The sequence below is a fragment of the Nyctereutes procyonoides genome, unplaced genomic scaffold (assembly GCF_905146905.1).
Source record: "Nyctereutes procyonoides isolate TBG_1078 unplaced genomic scaffold, NYPRO_anot_genome, whole genome shotgun sequence".
In the NCBI taxonomy this organism is placed as follows: domain Eukaryota; kingdom Metazoa; phylum Chordata; class Mammalia; order Carnivora; family Canidae; genus Nyctereutes; species Nyctereutes procyonoides.
The window spans coordinates 49,453,308-49,477,176 of record NW_026575042.1 but is presented as its reverse complement, the minus strand read 5'-3'; the positions used below and the strand labels follow the sequence as shown (position 1 = coordinate 49,477,176).

The 23,869-nt window shown below is 38.3% G+C and overlaps 1 protein-coding gene across 6 annotated transcripts in view; it reads right to left on the bottom strand.

Annotated features, from left to right (window-relative positions):
- Positions 1 to 12,420: 12,420 nt before the first annotated feature.
- The window catches only part of MME (membrane metalloendopeptidase), a 138,904-nt gene continuing 127,455 nt past the window's right edge, over positions 12,421 to 23,869 (bottom strand). For all 6 annotated transcript variants that reach the window (XM_055321368.1, XM_055321369.1, XM_055321374.1 and 3 more), the window contains 3 exons: positions 22,846 to 22,941; positions 22,443 to 22,519; positions 12,421 to 15,156 (listed from right to left, as the gene is read on the bottom strand). In XM_055321368.1, the coding sequence (XP_055177343.1) occupies positions 15,057 to 15,156; positions 22,443 to 22,519; positions 22,846 to 22,941 (273 nt within the window). In that variant the 3' untranslated portion in view covers positions 12,421 to 15,056. The remainder of the gene's footprint in view (positions 15,157 to 22,442; positions 22,520 to 22,845; positions 22,942 to 23,869) is intronic.

Genomic DNA, 23,869 nt, shown 5'->3' with positions numbered 1-23,869 from the left:
CCCTTCCTCTGTGTTCATCTGTTTTGTTTCTTAAATTCCTCATATGAATGAAATCATATGGTATTTGTCTTTCTCTGACTGATTTATTCTGCTCTGCATAATACTCTCTGGCTCCATCCACGTTGTTGCAGATTGCAAGATTTCATTCTCTTTTATGGCTGAGTAATATTCCATTGTATACTATGTCACCTCTTCTTTACCTATTCATCAGTCCATGGACACTTGGGCGGTTTCCACAATTTGGCTACTGCTGTTAATGCTGCTATAAACATCAGGGTGCATGTGCCACTTTGAATCAGTAATATTGTATCCTTTGGGTAAATACCCAGTAGTCCAATTGCTGGGCTATAGGGCACTTCTTTTTTTAACTTTCTGAGGAACCTCCATATTGTTTTCCAGAGTGGCTGCACCAATTTGCATTTCCACCAACAGTGTAAGAGGGTTCCCCTTTCTCTGCATCCTCGCCAACATCTGTTGTTTTCCGTCTTGTTAATTTTAGCCATTCTGACAGCTGTGAGGTGGTATCTCATTGTGGTTTTGATTTATATTTCCCTGATGATGAATGATATGGAGCAATTTTTACCCCAAGTTTTGCAACTGTCTCTAAGAGACCACCCCCAGATTACCGTGTCTGGAAGCTGGCAGGGTTTATGACCAATTAGTGTGATATCCTACATTAACAAAATGAAAGATTGAAATCATATAATCATTTCAATTGATGTAGAAAAATTATTTGACAAAATTCAACACCTATTTATAATGAAAAAACTCTCAACAAAGTGGGTATTAATGGTAAGTACCTCAACATAATACAAAAGCAGTATATGTTAAGCCTATAGCTAACAGAACATTGAAAAGCTGAAAGTTTTCCATTTATGATCAGGAGCAAGGCAAGGATGCTCAGTCTTTCCACTTCTTTGTGTGGAAGTCCTGGCCACAGAAATTAAGCAGAAAAAAAGAAATAAAAACCATCCAAATTGGAAAGGAAGAAGTAAAACTGTCACTGCAGATGACATGATTTTATGTTTAGAAAACTCAGAGGATCTGAATAGACATTTTTTCAGAAAAGATATACAGATGGCCAACAAGCACATGAAAAGACACTCAACATCACACCTCATCAGGAAAATGCAAATCAAAAGCATAATGAGATATCACCTCACACCTGTCAGAATGGCTATTATCAAAAGAAGAAGAAATAACACCTGTTGATGTAAATGTGGAGTAAAGGAAGCCCTCATGTGTCGTTGGTGAGATTGTAAATCTGTGCAGCCACCGTAGAAAATATGGAGGTTCCTCGAAAAAGTTAAAAAGAGAACTACCATGTGCTCTAGCAATTCCACTTCTGGGTATTTATCCACACCCCCCCACCCCGCCCACCAGTGAAAATGCTAATTCAAAAAAAGTATATGCTTCCCTATATTTATTGTGGCCTTATTTACAATAGCCAAGATATGGAAACAACCAAAGTGTCCATCAATGGATGAATGGATAAAGAAGATCTGCCGCGTGTGTATGCAACAGAATACTAGAATGAAATCTTGCTATTTGAGACAACATGGATAGAACTTGATGGTGTTATGCTAAGTTACACAGAGAAAGACAAATACCATATGATTTCACTTAAATGTGGAATCTAACAAACAAATAAAAAAATAAGCAAAATAAAACTCGTAGATACAGAGACCTGGTGGTTGCCAGAGGGGAGTGCGGTAGACAGGTGGGCAAGATGGGTGAAGGCAATCAAGAGAAAACAGATTTTAATCTCTTAACTTTCTTAAAATTAGGGCCAGTGTTGTAGAATGAGGGCTAGTCTGAGCCCTTCCTATCTGGCATATGTTACAGTGTATACTTCACGGCGTATTTCACAGAATTGCTGGGCACTGGGAGCTTCAGCGAACAACAGATTCTTACTGATATGCTAAGGGCTGTTGCCTTCCAGAGCATTCAAAATGACTGCTGTGGAAGAGACAGTGAATACTCATGAATATCAATGAGCTCTCTACATTTTTCAGCTTGGGACTAGCTCTGGTCAATAAAATGTGAGTGACAATTTTGGGTCTCACTCCTAGCCTAGGTGTCCTGTGTGGTTTCCCTGGGATTTCTCTCTATGTCACTCCCAATCCATCTGGTGGGATGCAAAGACTCCCAAGATGAAGAGTAAAAATGCTAGAAGGAGCCCGGATAACAATTACGAGTCAAAGAAGAACACCGGGGAAATGGCCAGCTGAGCTGGTTATCAGGTGAAGGAGAACAAAACTTCTATTGTGCTTTCCAGTTTGGGGGAATGTTTGTTACAATAGTTAGCGTTGGTTACCAGGACATACCCACCTGTCCTTTAAATTTTATCTATTTATTCATTTGACTGTGAGGGCCTGGGGGTTCATGTGATGGCTACAAAGGACACCAGAAAACCTCTTTATTTTGCTATACCTCTCTTTTGTCATATTCAATCCCGAATGGGATTGATTTCCATACTGTTGTATGGTTTGTGGTGTCCAACATCTGACATTTAAGCCCACGGTTTTTCTTCTCAATAGTCTCACAGTGGCTGCATGATCCCTGAGGTTGTATCACATAGTTTTTCTGGTCATTCATATACAAATATTCAAACTTTTGTTTCCTCCCGGGACTGATGACTTTGTCATGAGTCCTTGTATGTGTTAGCACACAGGTCGAGCTGCTGTAACAAGCTGACTCTGGTCCCCGTAATAAAACAAACTCAGACCTAAACCAGATCGAAGTGTCTATCTGTCTTAACTTCACCTGCCCAGACTGAAACTAGCTCATCAACACCACATTTGTATGTTCCACAATGTACTACGGAGGGCAAGCAATCTCCTTAAATAATATGGTCCAGAAGTTGTATATTCGGCTTCTGTTCACATTCTACTTGCTGAAACATAATTACATGTCCAACCACCTCTGACTGGAAAATATAGTCTCTAACTCAGTAGCCATGTGCTCACAAAACTCAGAAATTCTGTTATAAAAAGGAAAAACAAGGAGAATGGGCCCTGGGCCACAGCAGTTTTTGCCTGACCAATCACAATGGGACATCAGGCCACATGTCAGTCTCCAGAGGGACCTATTTGTCATATTCTGTACTACTATAGTAACTATCCTTGCAGAGGAAAAGCACTGACATCCCTTGAAATAATCATCAATACATTTACTATCATACGGCAACTTCATATTTTTTCTCATTAAAGAACTGATGCACGGAAAATGCATTTTCCTTCAATATGTTTAAAGTTCCATTTTGTGAGCCTCCACTGTATTTGGGGAATAGAATTTGGGGAATCCAAAATAATTCCAACAACCAATTCGAATGGGTGCCAGCTGTAAGCACGTGGCACACTCATCACTCATATAGGCGCCTACCAGCTGAGGAGCAGCCCTGCCTAGGCATGGGGCATGGCCATCAGGAGTTTGTTTAGAGTGAAATGAGGAACCTAACAAAAGATAATCATCCTAAGGGACGTGAGGGTTGGATTTTAAAGTTCGGTTTAGCAAAAACAAAACAAAACAAATTAAAAAAGGGAAGAAAAGAAAGAGACAAACCCTGAAGCAGTCTCTTAGCTGTAGAGAGCACGCTGATGGTCACCAGAGGAGAGGTGGGGAGGGATGGGTGACATAGTTGAGGGGGATAAAGGAGGACACTTGTGATGAACACTGGGGATTGTACAGAGCTGTTGAATCACTTTGTGGTATGTGAAATTAATGTAACACTGTGTGTTAACCATGCTGGAATTTAACAAAAAAAAAATTTAAAAGTTTGGTTTTAGAGAAAGGAGATACTGAGCTCAGTACATTATCACTGAGAATGCTGCCTCTAGTTCTAATCCGAGTCTTACGTTAAGAGGTCTGCAATAGCAAGGGAAATAAACACCATATATGTGTATATTCTATGCCATATAGCACCATATATTTTTTTTGATAGCACCATATATTCTATAATTAAAGCGTATATATACATGCTTTAATTTATAATTATAAATAATTATAATTATTTAATTATAATATATATTATATATACATGCTTTAATTATATATTATATATAATAATTATAATGATATGTAATTATATATATAATACATGCTTTAATTATAGAATATACGGTGCTATCAAAAATATATATATATATATATTCCCCCCCATAAAAATAAAAATCATTTGGGATGTGGGAAGAACATAAGGTGTCGATAACATAGTAGTTGATGCAATGGAAAGAGTCTACGCTGGAATCTTTGGCAGTAATAAGAGACAGAGCTCAAGGTCAGATGACAGTGCCCTCGGTGTCTGGCACCAGCACTCTGGGAGCTGTAGCACTGGGAACTGGTCGTGACATCTGTCCCATGGGGAACAGCAGGGGTAGCCCCCTTTGTGAGCACTGGAGCACAATTCTTGCTTTGGGAATTGGCATGAATAGGAAAAGTTTCTGCAGACGACGGGCTGGAGAGGAGGGAATCCTTCAGTGGTCAAGCACACTGGCCTTGGTTTGACATGGAACATGTGTGTGGTCCTCACAGGACCCTCAGAAATATTTGGGAGGAAGTTGAGAAGATCAGAAATTTGTTCCTATCTAACGAATGGAAGTTAAGGCAGAGGGAGATGGTTTGGGGACATGGACTGTGACACTTTCCCCACCACCAGTCCCCGCTTTATAGAGTGAATGTTCTTCACCCACTGCATCTAGTGCTTGTGGCCTTAAAGGATCGAGCTCCAAGCCTTGCTGCCTCACTGCTCTTGGACTTTGTCATGGATTTGCCCTAATTCCTAGAAGAGGGAGGGGCTCCAGCACAGCACACTTTCTATTCAGGGAACAGGTAATCCCGAGGCTGAAATTAAATGAGCCTCCTCACTAAAATATCCTCCCCCGCCCCCATTCTTTTCAACTCTACTGTTTCTTTTGTGCTGCCTTGACCTCCCTTGGAGGGTACTATTTGCTGCCTCTGATTCAAGGCTCCACAGCAGAATGAGAGCCACACTAATAAGCAAGTGTCCCTTGTTCTAGTCTTTGGTCACCATTTTCTATTCTAATTATGTTTGCTTATCATTAGTCTTGACTCTTACCTTTAACTTGTTAATTTTAATCTGGCAAAATGTTTTACCAGAGGAAAGGATATAGAAGTCACTTTATAAAATAACTCAAAAAATGGCTTTGAAATTAGTTTAGTTGGAATATATTGGAAATATTTTGACAGGTGTGCTTGGTGGTAGAAGGACTAAGTACAATGACATAAACTCAGCTCATGGTCTCCAAACAGAAAAGAATTTAAGTGCTACAATGTACTGGATGCTGTGCCAAGCCCAAAAGGTACGGTAGTGAGGAAAAGAGACCTGAACTCTCGTGTTGTTCACTGTTACATCAGCACAATCCCTTTCTTTCTTTCTTTCTTTCTTTCTTTCTTTCTTTCTTTCTTTCTTTCTTTCTTTCTTCTTTCTTTCTTTCTTTCTTTCTTTCTTTCTTTCTTTCTTTCTTTCTTTCTTTCTTTCTTCTTTCTTTCTCTTTCTTTCTTTCTTTCTTTCTTTCTTTCTTTCTTTCTTTCTTTCTTTCTTTCTTTCTTTCTTCTTTCTTTTTCTTTTTAAAAGATTTTTAATTTATTTATTCCTGAGAGACACAGAGAGAGAGAAGAGTAGAGAGACACACAGAGAGAGAGAAGACTTTTCTATCTATAAAACTCAGCAAGAGGGGATCCCTGGGTGGCGCAGCGGTTTGGCGCCTGCCTTTGGCCCAGGGCGCGATCCTGGAGACCCGGGATCGAATCCCACGTCAGGCTCCCGGTGCATGGAGCCTGCTTCTCCCTCTGCCTGTGTCTCTGCCTCTCTCTCTCTCTCTCTCTGTGACTATCATAAAAAAAAAAATTAAAATTAAAAAAAAAAAAAAACCTCAGCAAGAACGAGGAAGCCCTGAACAATGTACATATGGAACTTAACAGGTGTACATTGAAAAATCGGGAACATTCTTGGTGTTGCTACCAAGGACAGCACACGCTTGCCAATGTGACTATCTCCTCTTTATTTTTAATGTTTAAGCACTGGGGCAATATGTCTTTTTTTATGACACACTCCTGAGGCTGAAGTACAGAAGTTCCTGAGAACACAGCAATTCATTAGCTTTGCCCTAAGGTAAAAATAATAGCTATAAATAACCTTTCAGGAAAATGCAATATGCCAAGTGCAGGAAAATCTCAAGGCTGCTTTATGATTAGTATTTCCATGGTCCCGGGTTTCTATTTCCTCAAAGCTTTGCCTAAACAATCTCTATTTTAGTTACTTTAGTGGATAAAGCTATAAATATTTTCCTGACATATTCGTGCTTATGCAGGGAGGCCCTGTTGGTAGTTAATTGGTTTGCATGCTAAGATGCAAGGTGGGTGACAGGCAGGGCTTGTTAGGTGTCAAATGCCCGCACTCTATAAGGTGAATTATATTTATTGTATAAAGACCAATGTTTTAGTGTTGTGAGTGAATCAGTTATGACTTCCGATTAGTGGAGAATAATGAAAATTCCTATCCATTTATTTCAAATGGATGTCATACCATCGCAGATGATAGTAATCATTCTTTGGTTTTATATAGTCACGTACATTTTGCCATTAAAGGAAAATGTCTGAGCTTAGCCTAATTTTCAAAACATTTGAATATTTCTGAAGTATTACGTAATGAATATGTATTTATCTCATGTATTTCCTATGGCTCCTGTAACAAATCACCACAATTGGTTTGTGGTTGAAAACAACACAAATCTATCATTTTACAGTTTGGTAGGTCAGAAATCTGATAGGGGTCTCCTTGGTTCAAAACAAAGGTGTCAACAGCTCTGTGTTCCTTCCAAAGGCTCTAGAGGACAATCTATTCCCTTGCTTCTTCCACCTTCTAGAAGCTGACTGCATCCCTTCCTTGTGACGCTCTCCCTCCGCCTTCAGATCAGCCACAGCTGGTGGGTCTCAGTCTGGCCTTTGCTGCCTGTTTTCATTTTTAAGAACCCTTGGGGTGGCGTTGGGCCTGCCTGGAAAACCCAGGATAGTGTGTCCCCCCCCCAACCCCCCCCACCCCCCACCCCCGCCGCAAGTCAGGTGAGTGGCAACCTTTCATTCCCCTTTGCTCTGTACCCTAACATAGTCACAGGTTTTGGGAATTAGGATGTGACCTTCTTTGGAGGACAAAGACGCATTTACATTTTTACACTTAACTTCACAGCAGATAAAGTTTCAAGGGAGTTAAATAGCTTCCCCAAGATCTCTGGGCCAATGCCTTTTTCTGAGCAAGCTATCTGAAGAGAACTTGACTAAAATTGTTTTCCCCCAAATGATCATCTCACTCAAATCCTCAATTTTGTTCTGAGTGTGTCCTTGCTTTTGCTCTTTACTTTTGAAGAAATCCTCTGCTGTTTAAAATTTGCACGTTTTGCGCCTTTTCTGTTTCAACAACATCTAGTGAGGAAAATGATTTCAAGGGGATCAAGTGAACGACTCACTCAGAGCAACACGAAAGGCAACAGAGTAAAAAGAACCCCCCCCCCAAAAAAAAACCAAAAAAAACAAAAACAAAAAAAAAAGAAAAGAAAAAGAAAATAACCAAATACTAGCCTTTTAGCTAAAAGCCTCATGTTTTTAAAGACCTGTGGGCTTAGTTGGTATCAAGGAAAAATCAGAGATGCCCCGGCTTTAATACCTCAAGGTATTAATACCTTTAATTTAATACCTCAAAGTATCACATCTCAGTGAGGCCCTTGCTGGGGCCGGTATGGAGTTCATCCCTGGGAGGTGCATGTGATGATGAGGAAATTGAGGCAGAGAGGAGCCCAACGCTTGCCGTGTAGACATTTGGCTGGTCTTTGCTTTGACCTTGTGTGTCCCTGGGGCTATCTGGCTCTCTCTGGATTCAGATTTTTCCATAACACTGTGCCCTCGTTCCTCTGCACGATGACATCTTTTCACCATCTCGAAGGAGTTTGGTTTGCAAAATATCCCATCTGCCTGCCTTCTGGTTTTGAAAAGGCTTTGATCTTGATTCTGATTTTTAACTCTTAGACCACGGAAATGCAGAGAGTTATTTGCTAAATGTAGTGATTTAGCACCAGGACTGGAATGAGAGGGGAATTCCCAATTTCCAGGAGTAGGAGCAATATCCTTAGCACACGACTGCTAGCAGGTGCAAGAAATGCACGGGACTTCTTTCAGAGCGGTGTGATAATGAGTCAACTCTGGAAATAGCATAAGACACCTGAATAAATAAGGGAGGCTTCTCTTTCAAGATATGCTCACAAGACCCATCAAAAAGCCAACGGTGAGCAATGGGTAGCTGTGTCAACAGTCTCAGGGCACATATTCCCCTCAGCTGTGTCTGTCATCCCTCCATTGTGGAATTGTGGACTTCTTCCTCTTGTTGACTGATTTTATTTTATTTATTTATTTGTTTTTGACTGATTTTATATTTGAGATACGCTTAGCCAATATATTTCCTTGCCTCCTTCCCCAAGTGTCCAAATCCCATCCATATTATCACGTGCAACTTCAATGTTACTTCTTCTGGCAATGCCTAGGCAAGGCCAGGAAATAAAATTTTTCTGAATTCTCGAATTTTGTTTTCTTAGGTCTCTTGGCACATCACACATTCAGCTGCATTTATTTTTGTACATTTTGGATGTCTCTACTATATTAAAAGGCCAGTTGTCTTCATTTATTTTTATCTCCTAGTGGGCCCAGCAAAATATAATCTAATAGGCCTTTGTATGTGTGATATGGTGCATCACACATAAAAAGTGCCTGATGTTTCATCAATGTAGGAGTGAAAGGATGAAGGGAACAAGTGTAGTTGCCAGCCAGAGACTATTACTTTGTCTTGTTCTTCTTTTCTAATTATTTTTATTTTTGCTTCTAATATAGTGCCTTGAACACAGCAGATATTTTAGAAGTGTCTACTGATATAACTTCAAAATACTTAATGTTCTTTTAAAAATCAAAATGGCTTCTGTAAAGTCCTAAGAGAAACTGGAAAATACATTATTTTTCATTAATTTTTCTTAAAGGATGTGTTTTGGGAATTAGCCACAAATGAGTTTATTTTGCTAAGCCGAAATGCATTTTATAGTGATATAGAGAGCTTTGAGAGTAAATTTATGTAGATTTTGTTTCAACATACCCTGGTTTGGTCCCTGGCCTTATCATTTACTACCTGTGTAAATTTGGGCAAATTAGTTAACCTCTGCAAAATGCAAATTCACCATCTGTAAAACCAACAGTACCTCAAAGGTTAGTTATATTAAGTGGAAACTGTACAAACAACCTATACTATGTGCCTTACAATAAACACTAAGTATTATTTCTCTTCCTTTCCACCTTCTTTTATTCTTGACTTTCAATTTTCTTAAATACTAATTCTAACTAAAATGCGTGCCTTCATTTTGATTCCACAGAATTAAAGTTTGACACTTCTTTAAAATTTAATATGCACAATGTAATCCAAACTGAGATGTCTTGCAATGCATTAGGAAGCATCTAGTATTACTAGTGTTTTGGGCATCGTTTTTGCTTTCTCTCTTAGGAATATAAGATTTTCCTTCTTTTGGGGAGCTACCTTTCTCTGAGGACAGAGTAAGGGGATCATAATTTCCTCAACCTCACCCCTTTCCCATGCCCTATCCACTGAGGTAGACAGGTTTCCAAAAAGGGCTTTTTCTCTAGGATTTTCATTGGGTTTTCTGTAGGATATGAAGTGTGGATTGTAATGAGATCCTGTCCTTCACCTGTGAAGGAAGCAGAGACTCATGGTTGACCATCATGGCTTTCTTTTGGAGAAAGGAAGTCTGTAACAATAAGGTAGACCCATGGAAAGAAGGCCCAATTACTCACACATGCCCCACATTTGGTACTGTGGATCAAAAGTCTCCAATTTTGGCTAAACTAGCGTTGAGTACGATCTTCACATTCACGACCAAAGTAAAAAATAACCACATGTAAGCAGGGAGTTACCTGAGATTCATTGTACCCTGCTGCCTCCTCCCTGTTCAACCTCTTTAGTTTCTGACCCCAGGTAAATCACGGTGCCTACCAAGCGGAGCATTTAGGTCCAGTCACTGTATAACTTACTGGCTACTGTTTCAGTCATAGGCTGTAACCGTAACCTTGGCCAGGATTTGGTCAATGCTAGGATTTTGTATGGGAGGGGGGGTGGAGACCAGGTGGGAGAGAGTGGCAAGATTAGCATTTTCGGTGGGGTTGAACAAAAGACCTCCAAAGCGTATGTTTTGTTCTCAGTGAACCACTTGGAGCACAGTCAGTAGAAGGCCCGTTAAATTCCTCTGCTCTGTGTGAAGCAGTGTTTGTCAAAGCCACCTTGGGAAACAGTCCATGCTGTGGTGAAAGGGGTTCCTGACCAAAATCGACTTTACTGGATCCTTGGGTCTAAATTGCCCGAGGTACCAAAACTGAATAGCTTCTTAAATAAACACATCTTAAATTCAGAGGAATCAGGTTTCCTTTTTTGAAGGTCAATTTCCCCTTCTTTCTGTTCATTTCATCTTCTCTCTTACTTCCTCCTTTCTTCCAAACACCATTTTCAAGATGACTTTTAAGGTTAATGTTTTCACCTCACAGAAATATTTTTTTTCTCTTAGAAATATTTAAAATGCAGGAGAAAAAAGGAAATAAGAATCACTACCCTAATCGTTCCTTATTAATTTTGGGCACATAGTCTTCCAACTCTTTCTCTAGACAACAATATTTTAACACAATTGAAATCATAATGCATATCTAACTTGCCTCCTCTTCATATTTTCTTTGGACAAATCTAAGCATTTTCTCTTATTTCGTTTCTTCCTTCCTAATGCTTTGATATTAAAAGTAAAGGTGCCTTGAACATCTTAGCATCACATCTTTGATGCCATATTTCAGGAGACACAGAGCATGTCAGCATGTGTGTTGAAAGATTTACACCAAGGTGATCAGATAACTCAGATACTACACTTGACCCCATTTTTGTCTTCCTGCATATAGAGTAAATAAACTTTGAGGATGCATTATACTTTGATGTGATCGGATCAGAGATGACATCAAGTGCATTTACAGGAGTCGAATCAGATGTTAAGAGGCCTGATACCTGAAAAAAAATTATTGTTAGTTTCGGGGTAAAAAGGAAATCCATAAATAGAAAACTTAGTCGCAATTGCTAGACTTCCAGCTTTTTTGCACTGTTCAGGCTGAGGGCCCATCATTAATTCTGGCAAGAGTCAATGATCATTTTTCTGGCAGGCTTCTCTTGCACAACCTAGAGGATCTGCTTTGTCAAACAATAAAATAGAAGCACAGTAATTTGGCTATAAGGTTGACAATAACATAGTATTTCTCACTGTTTTAGAAGAAATGTAAAATACAAAGCAGTTAAAATTAAGACAACATTGTTAAGGAAGAGATTAGAATGCAATATATATGTGGCACTTTGACAACAGTCGTTCGCAGGCTCCTCTCTTCACCTGATTGACCAAAAGTCACATCCGTTAGCCCAGGGATGATGCGCAAAGGCAATTTTAGTTTCTGCCTAAGTCATCTGGTTACGCCTGTGACTCCTTATAACATTTGGCAACCTTTTCACTGAACTTTTGCAAAGAAATCAGATCAGAAAGCTGGTATCTTTGGAAGAATGGGGATAAATAAGAAAATATTGGTGAAATAGTTTATATCATTCACATTTAAAAGACCTGATTTGAAGCCAGCAGCAAGTGTGAGATTGCAGAAATGAAAGGTCTGTTTGGTCTTAACATTTTTTGAGACATAAACGCTGTGGAGGTTGACATGGGGGACAGGGGAGGCTGGATTAGGCATAACAGCAATACTATCAAAATGTTTTTATTTTGTATTTTTGAGACTGGAATTGATAAAACTTTCTGAATTTCCATCTTTGACAGGGTGGAGTTTCATTTCCAAACTAACAGTTATCTTTTACTTTGAGAACTCCATCTGTGACAACGGGAATAAAAGGGCTTTCGAGAAAACCAGTAAGAGCAGCATTTACCCTAACAAGATACAACTTCAGTCCCTGTCCTTTGGACTACAATGTGGTCTAATTGGACTAAGGCATTTACATGAGGGTTTGGAAATTATCTTACCCAATAGTTCTTAACTGGGGAACAGATTACAAGCAAAGTCTCTTTCTCTCACTGAGAACTACTGATAGAATCGAATTTTCTTTTATTTCAGGTGGGAAAAGAATGACCCAAGAGAATAGATCAATGCCCAAGGTCACCTCGTCATTAACGGCAGGATAGGACTAGGATAGAAGACTCTTCTTCCAATATAGCAGCCTGTCCACCTTATACCCAGAATTCACATGGACATTGATTGCAGCATAGAGGCCGACTCCTTAGCTTTGGTGCTGAGAACGTCTTTCTTTCTTTCTTTTTTTTTTTGAGAACGTCTTTCTATCCTCATCCCTTGAGGATATTGGCTCCCAGCCCTTAGTGTCTCAGTTTCTAAACTCTTTCCTTGACCAGGATTCAGCCACGGTGAAATTGGATTTATGTGTGAGATTACAAGTGGGCCTTACCTGATGGAACAATCCCGAATGATTGAGAGTGGTTGGGAGAGACCAGTACAACTCAGCAACCATGCCATATGCAGTTAATAATGTCCTCGTGTGCGAGAGGGGGAGTATTGGTCTTTTCACTTTGGGGTATTCCTTAGTCCCAGGAAATTTGGTATTTCTAGACCTAGGAGAGCCAGGCATTAGAAAGGTTTTTTGTTTTCCAGAAAATTTCACTCAAGTCCTTCCATAAGAATGGGACGTCTGACGTTTTTTAAGAGTAAGGAATCTAGTGTCTTTTTATAATTTGTACTAGTTGCCCTTCAGATGCTCTGATGGGATAGAAATGACATGATTAAAAGATAGTTGTTCCCTTCAGAACTGGACACCCCTATTGCTCCAGCCACCAATATTACTTACAAGTGTTTTCAGTTCATTTAAGGAAATATGCCCAGAAGTATACTTCGAATTATCCCTAATAATGGTGGTAGTGACATAAGAAGAACAAGATAAGGATATCCATGGCTAGTTTTAAAACTATATTTTCAATATTTATAATAACTTTATGAAATATTTATAGAAATGAGCTCATTAAAATCTCAAAGTAAAAAAGATGGCATTATGCAAGTTTGGATGCTCATAATTGCACCATTTGTAACAGCCCCAAACTGGAAATTTCTCAAGTGCCTACCAACAATGGAATGGATGAACTGTGGTGTAATCACAGTAGAATATTATAGAGCAATGACAAGGAAAGATCCACAATCAAATGCAACAATATAGATGAGTCTCAAAATGTAACACTGAGTGAAAGAAGCCAGAAGCAAAAAGAAAACATGCTAATTGATTAAAACTGATGTATGCTACTAGGAGTCAGGGCTGTACTCGTCCGTGGAGAGAAGGGGTGGTTGGAAGAAAGGACTTCTAAGGCACCGGCAGTGTTTTGTTTCTTAAAGGTGCTGGTTACAGGGCTGTGTTCAGCTAGAGAGAGTTCACTTTCTGAGCTGTATACTTACGTTTAATGGAACTTTTGTGTATATACTTTAATGACTTTTTAAACAAAGGTAAATGGGCCTTTTTCAAGAAGAAAACCCGCACTCATATTTGGAATAGAAATTCCTAATTTTCATTTTTGTTAGGAAATACAAGGATTTTGGAAGCACGCCCCTTTTGTAAAATGTCAATCCAGTAATGAAATTAGCCAAACCAGCCAAAAGGATGGGGAAAGAGAAGAAGACAAAAATCTCAAGAAACAAGTTCCTATCAGGGATGAGACAGTCCCCTCCCAGAACTCTATGTGAGTCAGGATTTTAGAAGCAGGTCTGTCCGGGGAGGGGAGGCCTCTCATCTATCTTCAGAAATGCACTTTCCAAAGCTAGACAGCTGGCACAACAGGCTTGGTGAGTAATGAGCTCACAATTTCAATTTATTATCAAAAAATTTCCATCAGATGACAAACCTGAAAAGATAAGGAGATGCAGAGCTACAGAGATGCAATATTGTCCTTTTATCCTAGCCACCTCAGGGACAGGGTTTATTTTGAAAGTCCTGCCTGTAAACCACAGGTCTCATATCTTTAGACAACTGTCCAATGGCAAGTTTTAACCCAGACTTTGTGCTTAAAGATTTTTATCAATATGATTTATAAGTTGAAAAAGTCTCAAATCTTTATCTGTACATCATTTTACAGATCTTGGTTCATAACTATTTACCTCTGTCGGAAATGTCAATATTCAATGAGTACCTACAATAATAATTACTTAGTCATAAATGTAGTTAATAATTAAATATAAAAATTATTATTTATACATTACTACAAATCTCTTAAAAAGATCAAGTTTTGAGAGAGAGCGAGAACAAGAAATTGCTTAGAAAATTGCAGGGAGCCTCAAGAACTTCAGTATCCGTGAAAGCAGGTACAATGAAAAACAGTTTCAAGACATTCATTTTAGCCCTAAGAGTAGCTTAAAATAAAATGATCTCAGAATGAATAACTGGTGATCGGCAAAATTGGTTTAAAATTACATTAAGTCCCAAGGCCCCAACATGTATAAGGATTCTTTGGAAGAGTTCTGTAGGAGCGGAAATGTTGCAAATAAACGTAAAAAATAATTAGTTAGGCTATGTGTTTTCAACCCTCATGCCACTGCTGTGTTTGGAGCCAACCGTATGCTTCAATCTCTTTAATCTCCCTTTGATTAGCAATCCCAGTCTACATCAAGTGGTTAACACTGTTTTTAAGAGACGACATCAAATTGGCAGATCATATGAGAAACAGAAATGAATGGTAATATCTTTAGAGATCAAGCATTATTTACACAGTGAGAAGTGATTGGATAGACGCCAGACCCCCCCTCCACACCTTTTCCAGAATAACCTAACTTCATTTCTAATATGATGCTCTCTCATCGCTGTGCACTACCCCCATGTAATTACAGTGACTTCTGTGTCCCATTTTCTCTCCCACAGGGTCCCCCATTTCTGTGGTGTTGGCAAGTCTAGCCAAGGGCTACATCGCTTTTTCTGAAGATCACCAAACTCGGCATTTCTTTTCTGGATTCATGTACGAATTCTTGCGGCAATGGAAGGCCTCCGAAAACTCAGGGGAGTTCTGCAAAGTCCCAATAATCCTGTGAAAGAAACAAAAGTCACTGTCAGCGTTCGATCCTTATGCCCATACGACGTAGGAGCTCTACAGAGTTCCTCTATGTGAGCCTACTGAGGGAATTTGGAAGTCACAGCTTGAGAGGAAAAAAAAAAAGGTGTACTCATTAACAGGATCTTTAATGGACAGGTAACAAAGGACAGGAGTTCAGAGCACAGGTTTTGAAGACCATATGGCTTGAATCCTGGTTATGAGTTGTATTTATCTAGCGTTTCGGTGCTTCAGGTTCCTTTTCTGTAAAATGCATATGATAATCGTGCCTGCATTTTACGGTTGTCACGGGGAGTTAACTTATAAACACCCTCTGCGTGTTGTAAAATAAATAATTCACATTCCGAATTGCAGTTGTTATAAGAAGGGTTTGGTCAAAGATAAAATCCTGATTTTTCATTAGATCTTGGAAGGGCTCAGACAGTAACTTAAACATAATAGACTTTAAATAGATACGTGTTGATTTGATCTAATAAGGAAGATCATTATTTTCTTTTTTTTTCCAACAGAAACTTCACAGATATCAGAAACTGGATTCAGCCGGAGTAAAAGGAAAGGACTGGCAAAAAGTCAATTTCTTCTTATCTCTGACCCCAATGGGCAAAAACAACACTGTCCAACCCACTGTGGGCACCAAGCAGTATTTGTGGGGAGACCTAGGTCAGGACAGTGATGCGGAGCTGATGTTTTCACATCCACCCCAAACCAGCTCCTTCCCTTCTCTCCACCACACCCACCTTAGGTTGGGAGGGAGGGCAGGGAGGCAAACACACTAGGGTGGTGGGAAGCCCTCAAGCAACTGGCAGGAGAGTATGTTCCAATTACTGAGATCTCTGTACGTGGCAGGTGTCCTAGGTATAAATATTTGCCCTCTTATCTCCTCTAACCCATTCTCCACACGGCTGAATGATCTTTAAAATTTAGATCAAGTCCCCTAATCCCCTTGTTTGATGGGGCTTGAATGAAATTCACCCTCCTTTCCATGGTCTCCAACGTTCTGATGTCTCCGGCCTACCCTCCCGGCCTCCTCATAGTACGTTTCTCTTCCTGTTTCTCATTAGGCTCAAACTACACAGACCTACGTTCCATTCATCCAACCAGCCGATTTCTTTCCCTCTTCAGGGCCTACTGCTCCTATAGACCCCACTCCCTGGAAAGATATTGCCCAGTGATGACATGATTTACTCCTCCTCAGAGGCTTTCTTCAAATAATGTCCCAACTAGGTCCTCCCACCTGTAGTAGTCCTATCAGCTTGCAATGATTTGTTCTTCTTTACTTCCTGACATTCACCACGCTGTAACCTGAGGGCACAGCACTGTGCATCTCTTGTTCCCTGCTGCCCCCCGCCCCCCACTCAAGCCCAGCACAGTGCTTTGTATATTGTAGGGCTCGGGACATACCTACTGAATACATGAGCCTGTCGCTGGTCATGGTGATCACAAGTATAGGAGGGATGGGGCATTATAAAGAAAAATGCTGCTTAGCATTTTTGTGTTTATTTGCTACTATGGACCAACTATGAGAAAAAAAAGCAAGCATTTCTTTTCCTCACCCCCATTCCAGGAAAGACAGATCCATATCTAATTTCTCAAAGGCTGACTTCCTAACGTGTCAACAATTACCACATCAACTATCTCTCAATCCTCAATATCACAACTTCCCTATCCTTCAGGGAGAATGTAAACTTGTGTGTGTGTGTGTGTGTGTGTGTTTTAGTATTCCTAGAGGAGTCCTAAAGATTAAGAGATATCTTCTTGGTATGGGAGTGTTGAAGTGGGGTGGGGGCTAGCGTTGGGGAATTTACATCTATTAGTCCACCTGAGATGGAGAAAGCTGGCCTCCCCAGTGCTGAGGAGGGGCCCAGTATTGGTGGGTTGTGTGAGTGACCAAGACGTGCCTCCCACACTGAACAGGGCCCTGAGAGGACCTCTGAAAGGATGGAATGTAATGTGGGGGAGCCTAAGCATCAGGAACAGTGAGTGGTTCCTGAGGCCCTTACCCACGACCACCAGAAGGAAATGGAGCCACCTGACTTCAGATAGAGCCCTTGAACTGCAGGGATAGCAGGAGTGGCCACGGCAGACAGGAGATGCAGGTTAATTCCCTAATTTCTGGGTCTTGGGATTCCTGTATGACTCTAAAATGGAGTATACTTAAACTACTAAAATTAAACTTCTTACCTCACTGCTTAGGGTGGGAACTTGGAATTGAATTAATTTTCTAAAATAATAATAATAATAACAATAATAATAATAATGTCTTTTCTTAAATCTGAAGGTTCAAGAACAAATTCACTTGATACTTGGCCAAAAGTGGTCATATATGTGGGAATAAAAATATTTTATTTTTAGTCATCTCTATACCCAACATGGGGCTCTAATTCACAACCAACCCCAAGATCAAGAGTCCCATGCTCTACTGACTGAGCCAGTCGGGTGCCCCAAAGAATAAAAAGATTTTAGACATCAGGTGTTTGTACTAGTCTTTAGTCTTTAAGTTCCTAGGCTCATAGACTCTATGACAGAAACTTTGATTTATTTAATTCAATCCCCTTTCCACTTGAGGAAGCCTTATGTCCTGGCTTAGTGACAGTCATCATGGTGGCCTGACGGTTCCTCAAATTGAGCAGGAAGCTCCCTGATGGACAGGGAAGGCATCTGAGAGCCACTGACTGGAAGAGCTGCACTTTTTTGTTTTCGTTTCAATAAACTTTTTTTTTTTTTTGAAGAAATGTATCCTAGATGTAATCATATGGAGACAAGTACTTCAGTAAAATGTCCAGACCCATGACTTAATTCTACAGTTGTCATAAAAACATTAGGGAAATGAAAAAAACCCAGACGCCTCAAAGAAGGGAAGTCTTCACAGAGCACCAATGGCAGTTAGCAACATCGCGACACTCAACCTAATGGCGCACTCAGCTCTCCATTTCCATTTCAGCTCTTCTCTTCCCATCCAAAGGCTTCACTCAGATAATTTGGTCCTGAATAATTAGGTCAACGTTATACCAGGATTTCGCTTACCTTCCCAGCACTCTAATTAAAGTCTTATTTTTCACATCAAATCTTTGGATGGATGATGTAAATAATCTATTTCAGAAAGCGGGTACATTATTTAATCAAATGAATCTCTCCTCTTAAGAGTGGGGTTATGTTTCATTAATATTACATAAGCGACTTACTTGAATTCCATGGTATATGAAAACTGTGCAGTATTTTATTATAACAGAAGATAAATGGCTTTTGTTGATTATTTCTTAAAGTGATTTACTTGAAATTTTTACTTTATTATATAAAATATTTTATTGTACTATTGTTGTCTATTCCTCTGGCAAATAACCACTTGTTTTAAAAACATCTGAGCAATATGGGGTTGAACATCAGGTGACCGAGAAGACTACTCCTGCCTGCGCTTAACTGGATTTTTTAATTACTAAATGAGCTTTTTGCAATTAATTGGTCTTCTGACAACCCTTTGTTCCTTCTTTTCAATGAATGACTTGGTTACAAGGTTAACAAGCTTCATTTATAAATAAACTATCTAATCTTTACCGTTAACTGTTGTTCATGATTTTGTTAATTAATGTAAGGTCACATTGATCAGCGTATGTCCCACTATAAATTCACAAAGAAATAAATGTCTGAATAGATTCCCAGATATGAAGATGAACAAGTGCTACAAGGTCCACCAAGATCCAAACTGACATTTACAAAATATCAGAAACTGAAGCTAATATTTAAAGGAAAGAGAGGAAACATTAGTATTTCAGAGGGTTTAGCATGCACATACTAAATCATGGAATAGTAGGGAACAAAATCACCATAGTGCTTGAAAATGTCTACATAACACACTAGAAAAAATATCTTACAAAAAGGACTAGGAATTAAGCTCTGGGAAAAAATGCCTTGCTTTATTAGTGGTGTTAGTTCTATAGAGCGTCCTTTTATTCTGCCTGGAAGATGATATTGAACAAATTAAGCATCTAAATTAGCACCTTTTCTGTTTAGGTAGCATACACACTGATATCACTTTGTCCCTTTGGACTAGCTTTAAAAAAATTATCAGATATATATTGTTTAGAAGTATGACGTCTGAATAACTTTAAAGACGCATTTGCAGATTATATGGTAAATATTAGCAGAACGGCCATTCCAAGTGACTGTGGATAGTTAACAGAAGCTGAATTTCCAAAAAGAAGCCATTTAAATTGTAAGTTCAGCTTCTAAAACATCAAGGGGAAATGTTTTTATTTTAAATACTAAAGTTTTAGAAATTTATCTAAAGTACATAAGACTTCAGATAGGAGGAATAAAACAATTACAACTCAGACCCAACAAGATTTATAGATTCAGCTTTATATCAAGTATATTTTTGCCTTCTGTTTTAATACTGTGGTATTTAAGTATAATGTTACAAAACCTCCCTCTATTTCAGAAATGTTTCTACAGAAACCACTATGCACAATTTCTCAATAGCGATTCAATGTGTATCAGTTTTTAAGGCTCTTCATAAAAAATGTTTTACTTTGTAAAGCCAGGAAGCAGCCTGTTTCCAAAACTAAATGAAACCTCAACCTTTTGCCAAGGAAATCCCTTTACCTCCAGAGAAAATAATAATTTCCTTGACAAAAGGTTGGCATTCCATTTACCCTTTTTAACAAAACAACACATACTTTTCTTACTATAAATGAAAAATAGTCAAAGAGGCATCCTTCACACCAGAATAAAGTTGCGAATAATTTTACATATTTTATAACAAAATAATGTGTATTTTTACAGATAGCAAATTTTACATATTTATAATAAAATTGTTTTCAGTTTAAAATTGAGAGTAGAAAACAGTTATGTATTTACCCACATATCATTTAACCAGTGATCAGTTACTGACATTCTGATCTGTCCAGACATAAGACATAAGCAACAAAACACCCTGTCTCTCAGGTAATAAAAACTGTTGCAAAGTCCAAGAATTTACTCATGAGGATTCTTATTCTGTTCATACTTATCTTATCTAAAAATAATCCTAGTACTAATTTTCAAACACATATATGTAAATAGGCACTTCTTCTATATTAACATAATCCTCTTAACAACTCTCATGATAATTTAATCCTAATTTAAAAAATCTAGAAACTGAGGGGATCCCTCTGTCCCGGGATGAGTCCCACATCGGGCTCCCAGCATGGAGCCTGCTTCTCCCTCCTCCTGTGTCTCTGCCTCTCTCTCTCTCTATGTCTATCATCAATCAATCAATCAATCAATCAATCAATCTTTTAAAAAAATATCTAGAAACTGAGATACAGAGGTTAAGTAACAGCTTATAAATGGCAAAACCATGGGTGGAACTCAAGTGTTTCTTACTTCAAAGCTTGCATTCATTCATTTATTTATTTATTTATTTACTTATTTATTTATTCATTCATTCATTCATTTCATTTATTTTTTAACCATGCAAGTCTAAGGATGTGCTTTCTGAGCTAATCAGAATGAAGATATGGGATGGCAAAAAGCAGGCAATGTATTAACAGAAAACAGAACTAGGGAAGAAATGAACCAACAGGAAAACCCTACTAGAGGCCCTACCTCTAGAAGAAGCCAGAATGAAAAGTCAAAAGAGCATCACCATATCCCCATTGGTGGCTCTGCAGTGTACGAATAAATAGCTCCTCATACTCTATCTTTTGAGGATTTCACTAAACTAATAAATGCTAAAATGTCAACTAATAGTCATAACAATAGTCTGTCATTTAAAAAACAAGGCTAGTTTTGTTCAGGATATGGTGATAATAAGCAATTATAAATATTGTTTTAAACAAGAAATTTTAATCCATATTAAGATAAAAAAGTAAAACCCAGGACAAATTTTAGAGCTATCAAAAACATTTTCAATTGCAAGCTCCATTTTCTCTGAAATATCCCAGGTGACCAGTATTATAAAATAATAATACTTAAATTCCATTAGTTTTTATGCACACACACTTTAAATCATGGATAAGGGAGGAATAGATCTTGACATATTAGATTGTTATCATGTTTATGTGAATTTATAATAATTGCCCTCTGTAATTGTCTTCAGAATTACATTTCCCTGTTTTTCACTTCTGAAGACTTCAGCAAGTAAAAACAACGTCTATAGCGAAAACAGAAAGTGTCTTGATAAACTACCATGGGGAATTGATTCCAGTGACCTTTTCCTGCTCATTATCAAAAAGAAGTTATGTTGACTAATCTAGCTAGCTGAATTTACCTTGATTACAAACTAATGGCATACGATAACATTGTTTGAGTAATGAAATTTTGAAATAACTGTTAAAGCAAATACAAAATGGATGGTGATTACCATGATGAGAACAAGCTGAAGTAAACCCTTTAATTGTAAATGTTCTAATTTGTTTGTTATCATAATGAATTTTTTTTTTTCCCCAGCATATGCTCCAGGCAGAGTATATTTATGTCTATTTAGGAAGTGGAGTTAAAAACACACCCTTGATTCTTTTTGTTCTCAAACTTTTCCAACCAAACCACGTTTCAAAATTTTAACTTTGTTTTTCCGAGTTTCCTGCCCTGAAAGTGTTACAGTAATGAAGTGTTACTGTATGTGGGAAGGGAGCACTATTAATTCAGTGCTAAACTGATTTATAGGGATCAGATTTATCATTTAAATGCTAGTTAAGTGATTCATCTCCGTACAATGCTTCTCTTAGATTTCTGGATCTCAGGACTTTGATACGTCTTGTAACTCAAATCATCCACTCTACAACATTATTCTCGTCATCCCTTGGCCGTGTTTGCTCTCCGACCTCTGCTTCAAGAACTCTCCCCCTGTAGATCTGGGGATAACTTTTAATGCTGGAAAGCCTGCTAATTACCTTCTAATTAAATGACATTTCTCTTAATGTTGAATCCAAATCTTTTTTTTGGAATGGCTCTCATGTGCTAGGACTAAACTTTTCATAGCCTCTTAAAAATGTCTTTGTGCTACCTTTAAATAGGGCCACTATTCCTGGCATCATCTTGGAATCCATCAAGCACTAAGCATAGGTCATATGCATTCTGAGGATAAGCGCAGTCAAGGCTATGATCATGTAAACAGGACAGTTACCCTGCTGTGTTCTGTTGATCCTATCCATGACCCTCAAAAGAAAAAAACAACACCTGGATTTCCACATTTTATAGTCAGAGTTAGAAAAAGCCATTTCCAAATGTGGAAATAATGGAGTCAATATTGGAGCACCTTGACTGCTGTTCAAACCCACGCACCTGAAATTCCCTGGACTGTGAACATCTGTTTTAATGGAGTTGACGGCATACTCTGGCCTGTAGGTCCCACACCAAACCTAGGGATACGAACAGAAAAAGGAAAGTAGTGTGCTTAGGTTCAAAGATTATTTGTATGGGCAGGCCAGCTTCCTACTGCAAAAATTAAATTGGAATTCTGCATTTCTCAATAATTTACTCTTCAAATAATGTTCAATGATAGGCAACCAGGGACATAATTACCATTAATATGAGCTGATAGTCTGTTACAAACAATGAAAATCAGTCAAGTCAAATGCTCCGCCACAACTGATTAACAAGAAAACTCAGCATGCAGTATCTAACTAACTATGAAATTATAACTCAAAATGATTTTCATATCTATCAATCAAGAAAGGTACAATACCTGGGCAAAGTTGAGGAAGAACAGCTGTTTGTGATTTAGGTCAAGTCCAGGAAGTAGTTTTTCTTCACCATTCTTTTTAACATAATTTTGATAGGCCTAGGCAGTTAATGAAATAGAAAAATGATGTTTATCATTTCTAAATTTATGTATAAACCTGAGCAAAAGACCATGCAGTCCAGTAATTAACCTTTTATATCAGGATCACCATAATAACGTATTTACACACGGCAACCTACATATTACAATTATTACATGGATTAGAAAGAAAACCAGAATTTATTTTACAAATGCTCTGAAAATGTCAATGGTCAATAAATGTCAGTTGAATGGATGGATGACTTAAATAAATGATTAAAAAAATTATCTAAATGCTGTTTTGTAGGTAGACAGGTAAGTCTAGCCAGTTGGAAGAATGGGTTGCCAAGGGAGTTAGCCTGGAATTGCCATATTTAGCTCAGTTACTACTCTTAGCAAAAAAGATTCACACCAGACTTTCAATGATTCATGCCAAAAAGTGAAGGGATTCCTTAAGAGCCCTTAAAAATTAGTATCCTATGATTCTAAGAATAAAGATGAGCAATTATTGTGGCACCCTGGAAGACAGGGCAAAATAGACTGAACCTCAGTTACATTAGGAATTTAGGTTACCTGAAGGTCAGAGAAGGGTCTTAATTCTTAAGGCTTTATGAATACTATTGAACAATAGTTTTCCTCTACTAAAAATATTTAAGGAATTTATGACAAACTTTTTGAGATGTGTTACTTCCAATTTAATACAAATGAAAGTGATCAATTAGATAAGCAGAAGATATATTTCATTTCCTCCTCCTTGCCATTAACATAGATTTATTGAGTCTTTATTATGTAAAATGTTAGGAACATGGGGAAGACCTGAGCCTGCTCCTTTCCAGAAAGTTTACAATCTAACAAGGGGACAGGGTATTAGATGTTATGATTTCATTATAATAAAATATTTACACACTTGTAATTTGCTTTATTATTACAAGTCTAACTTGTCTCAGGT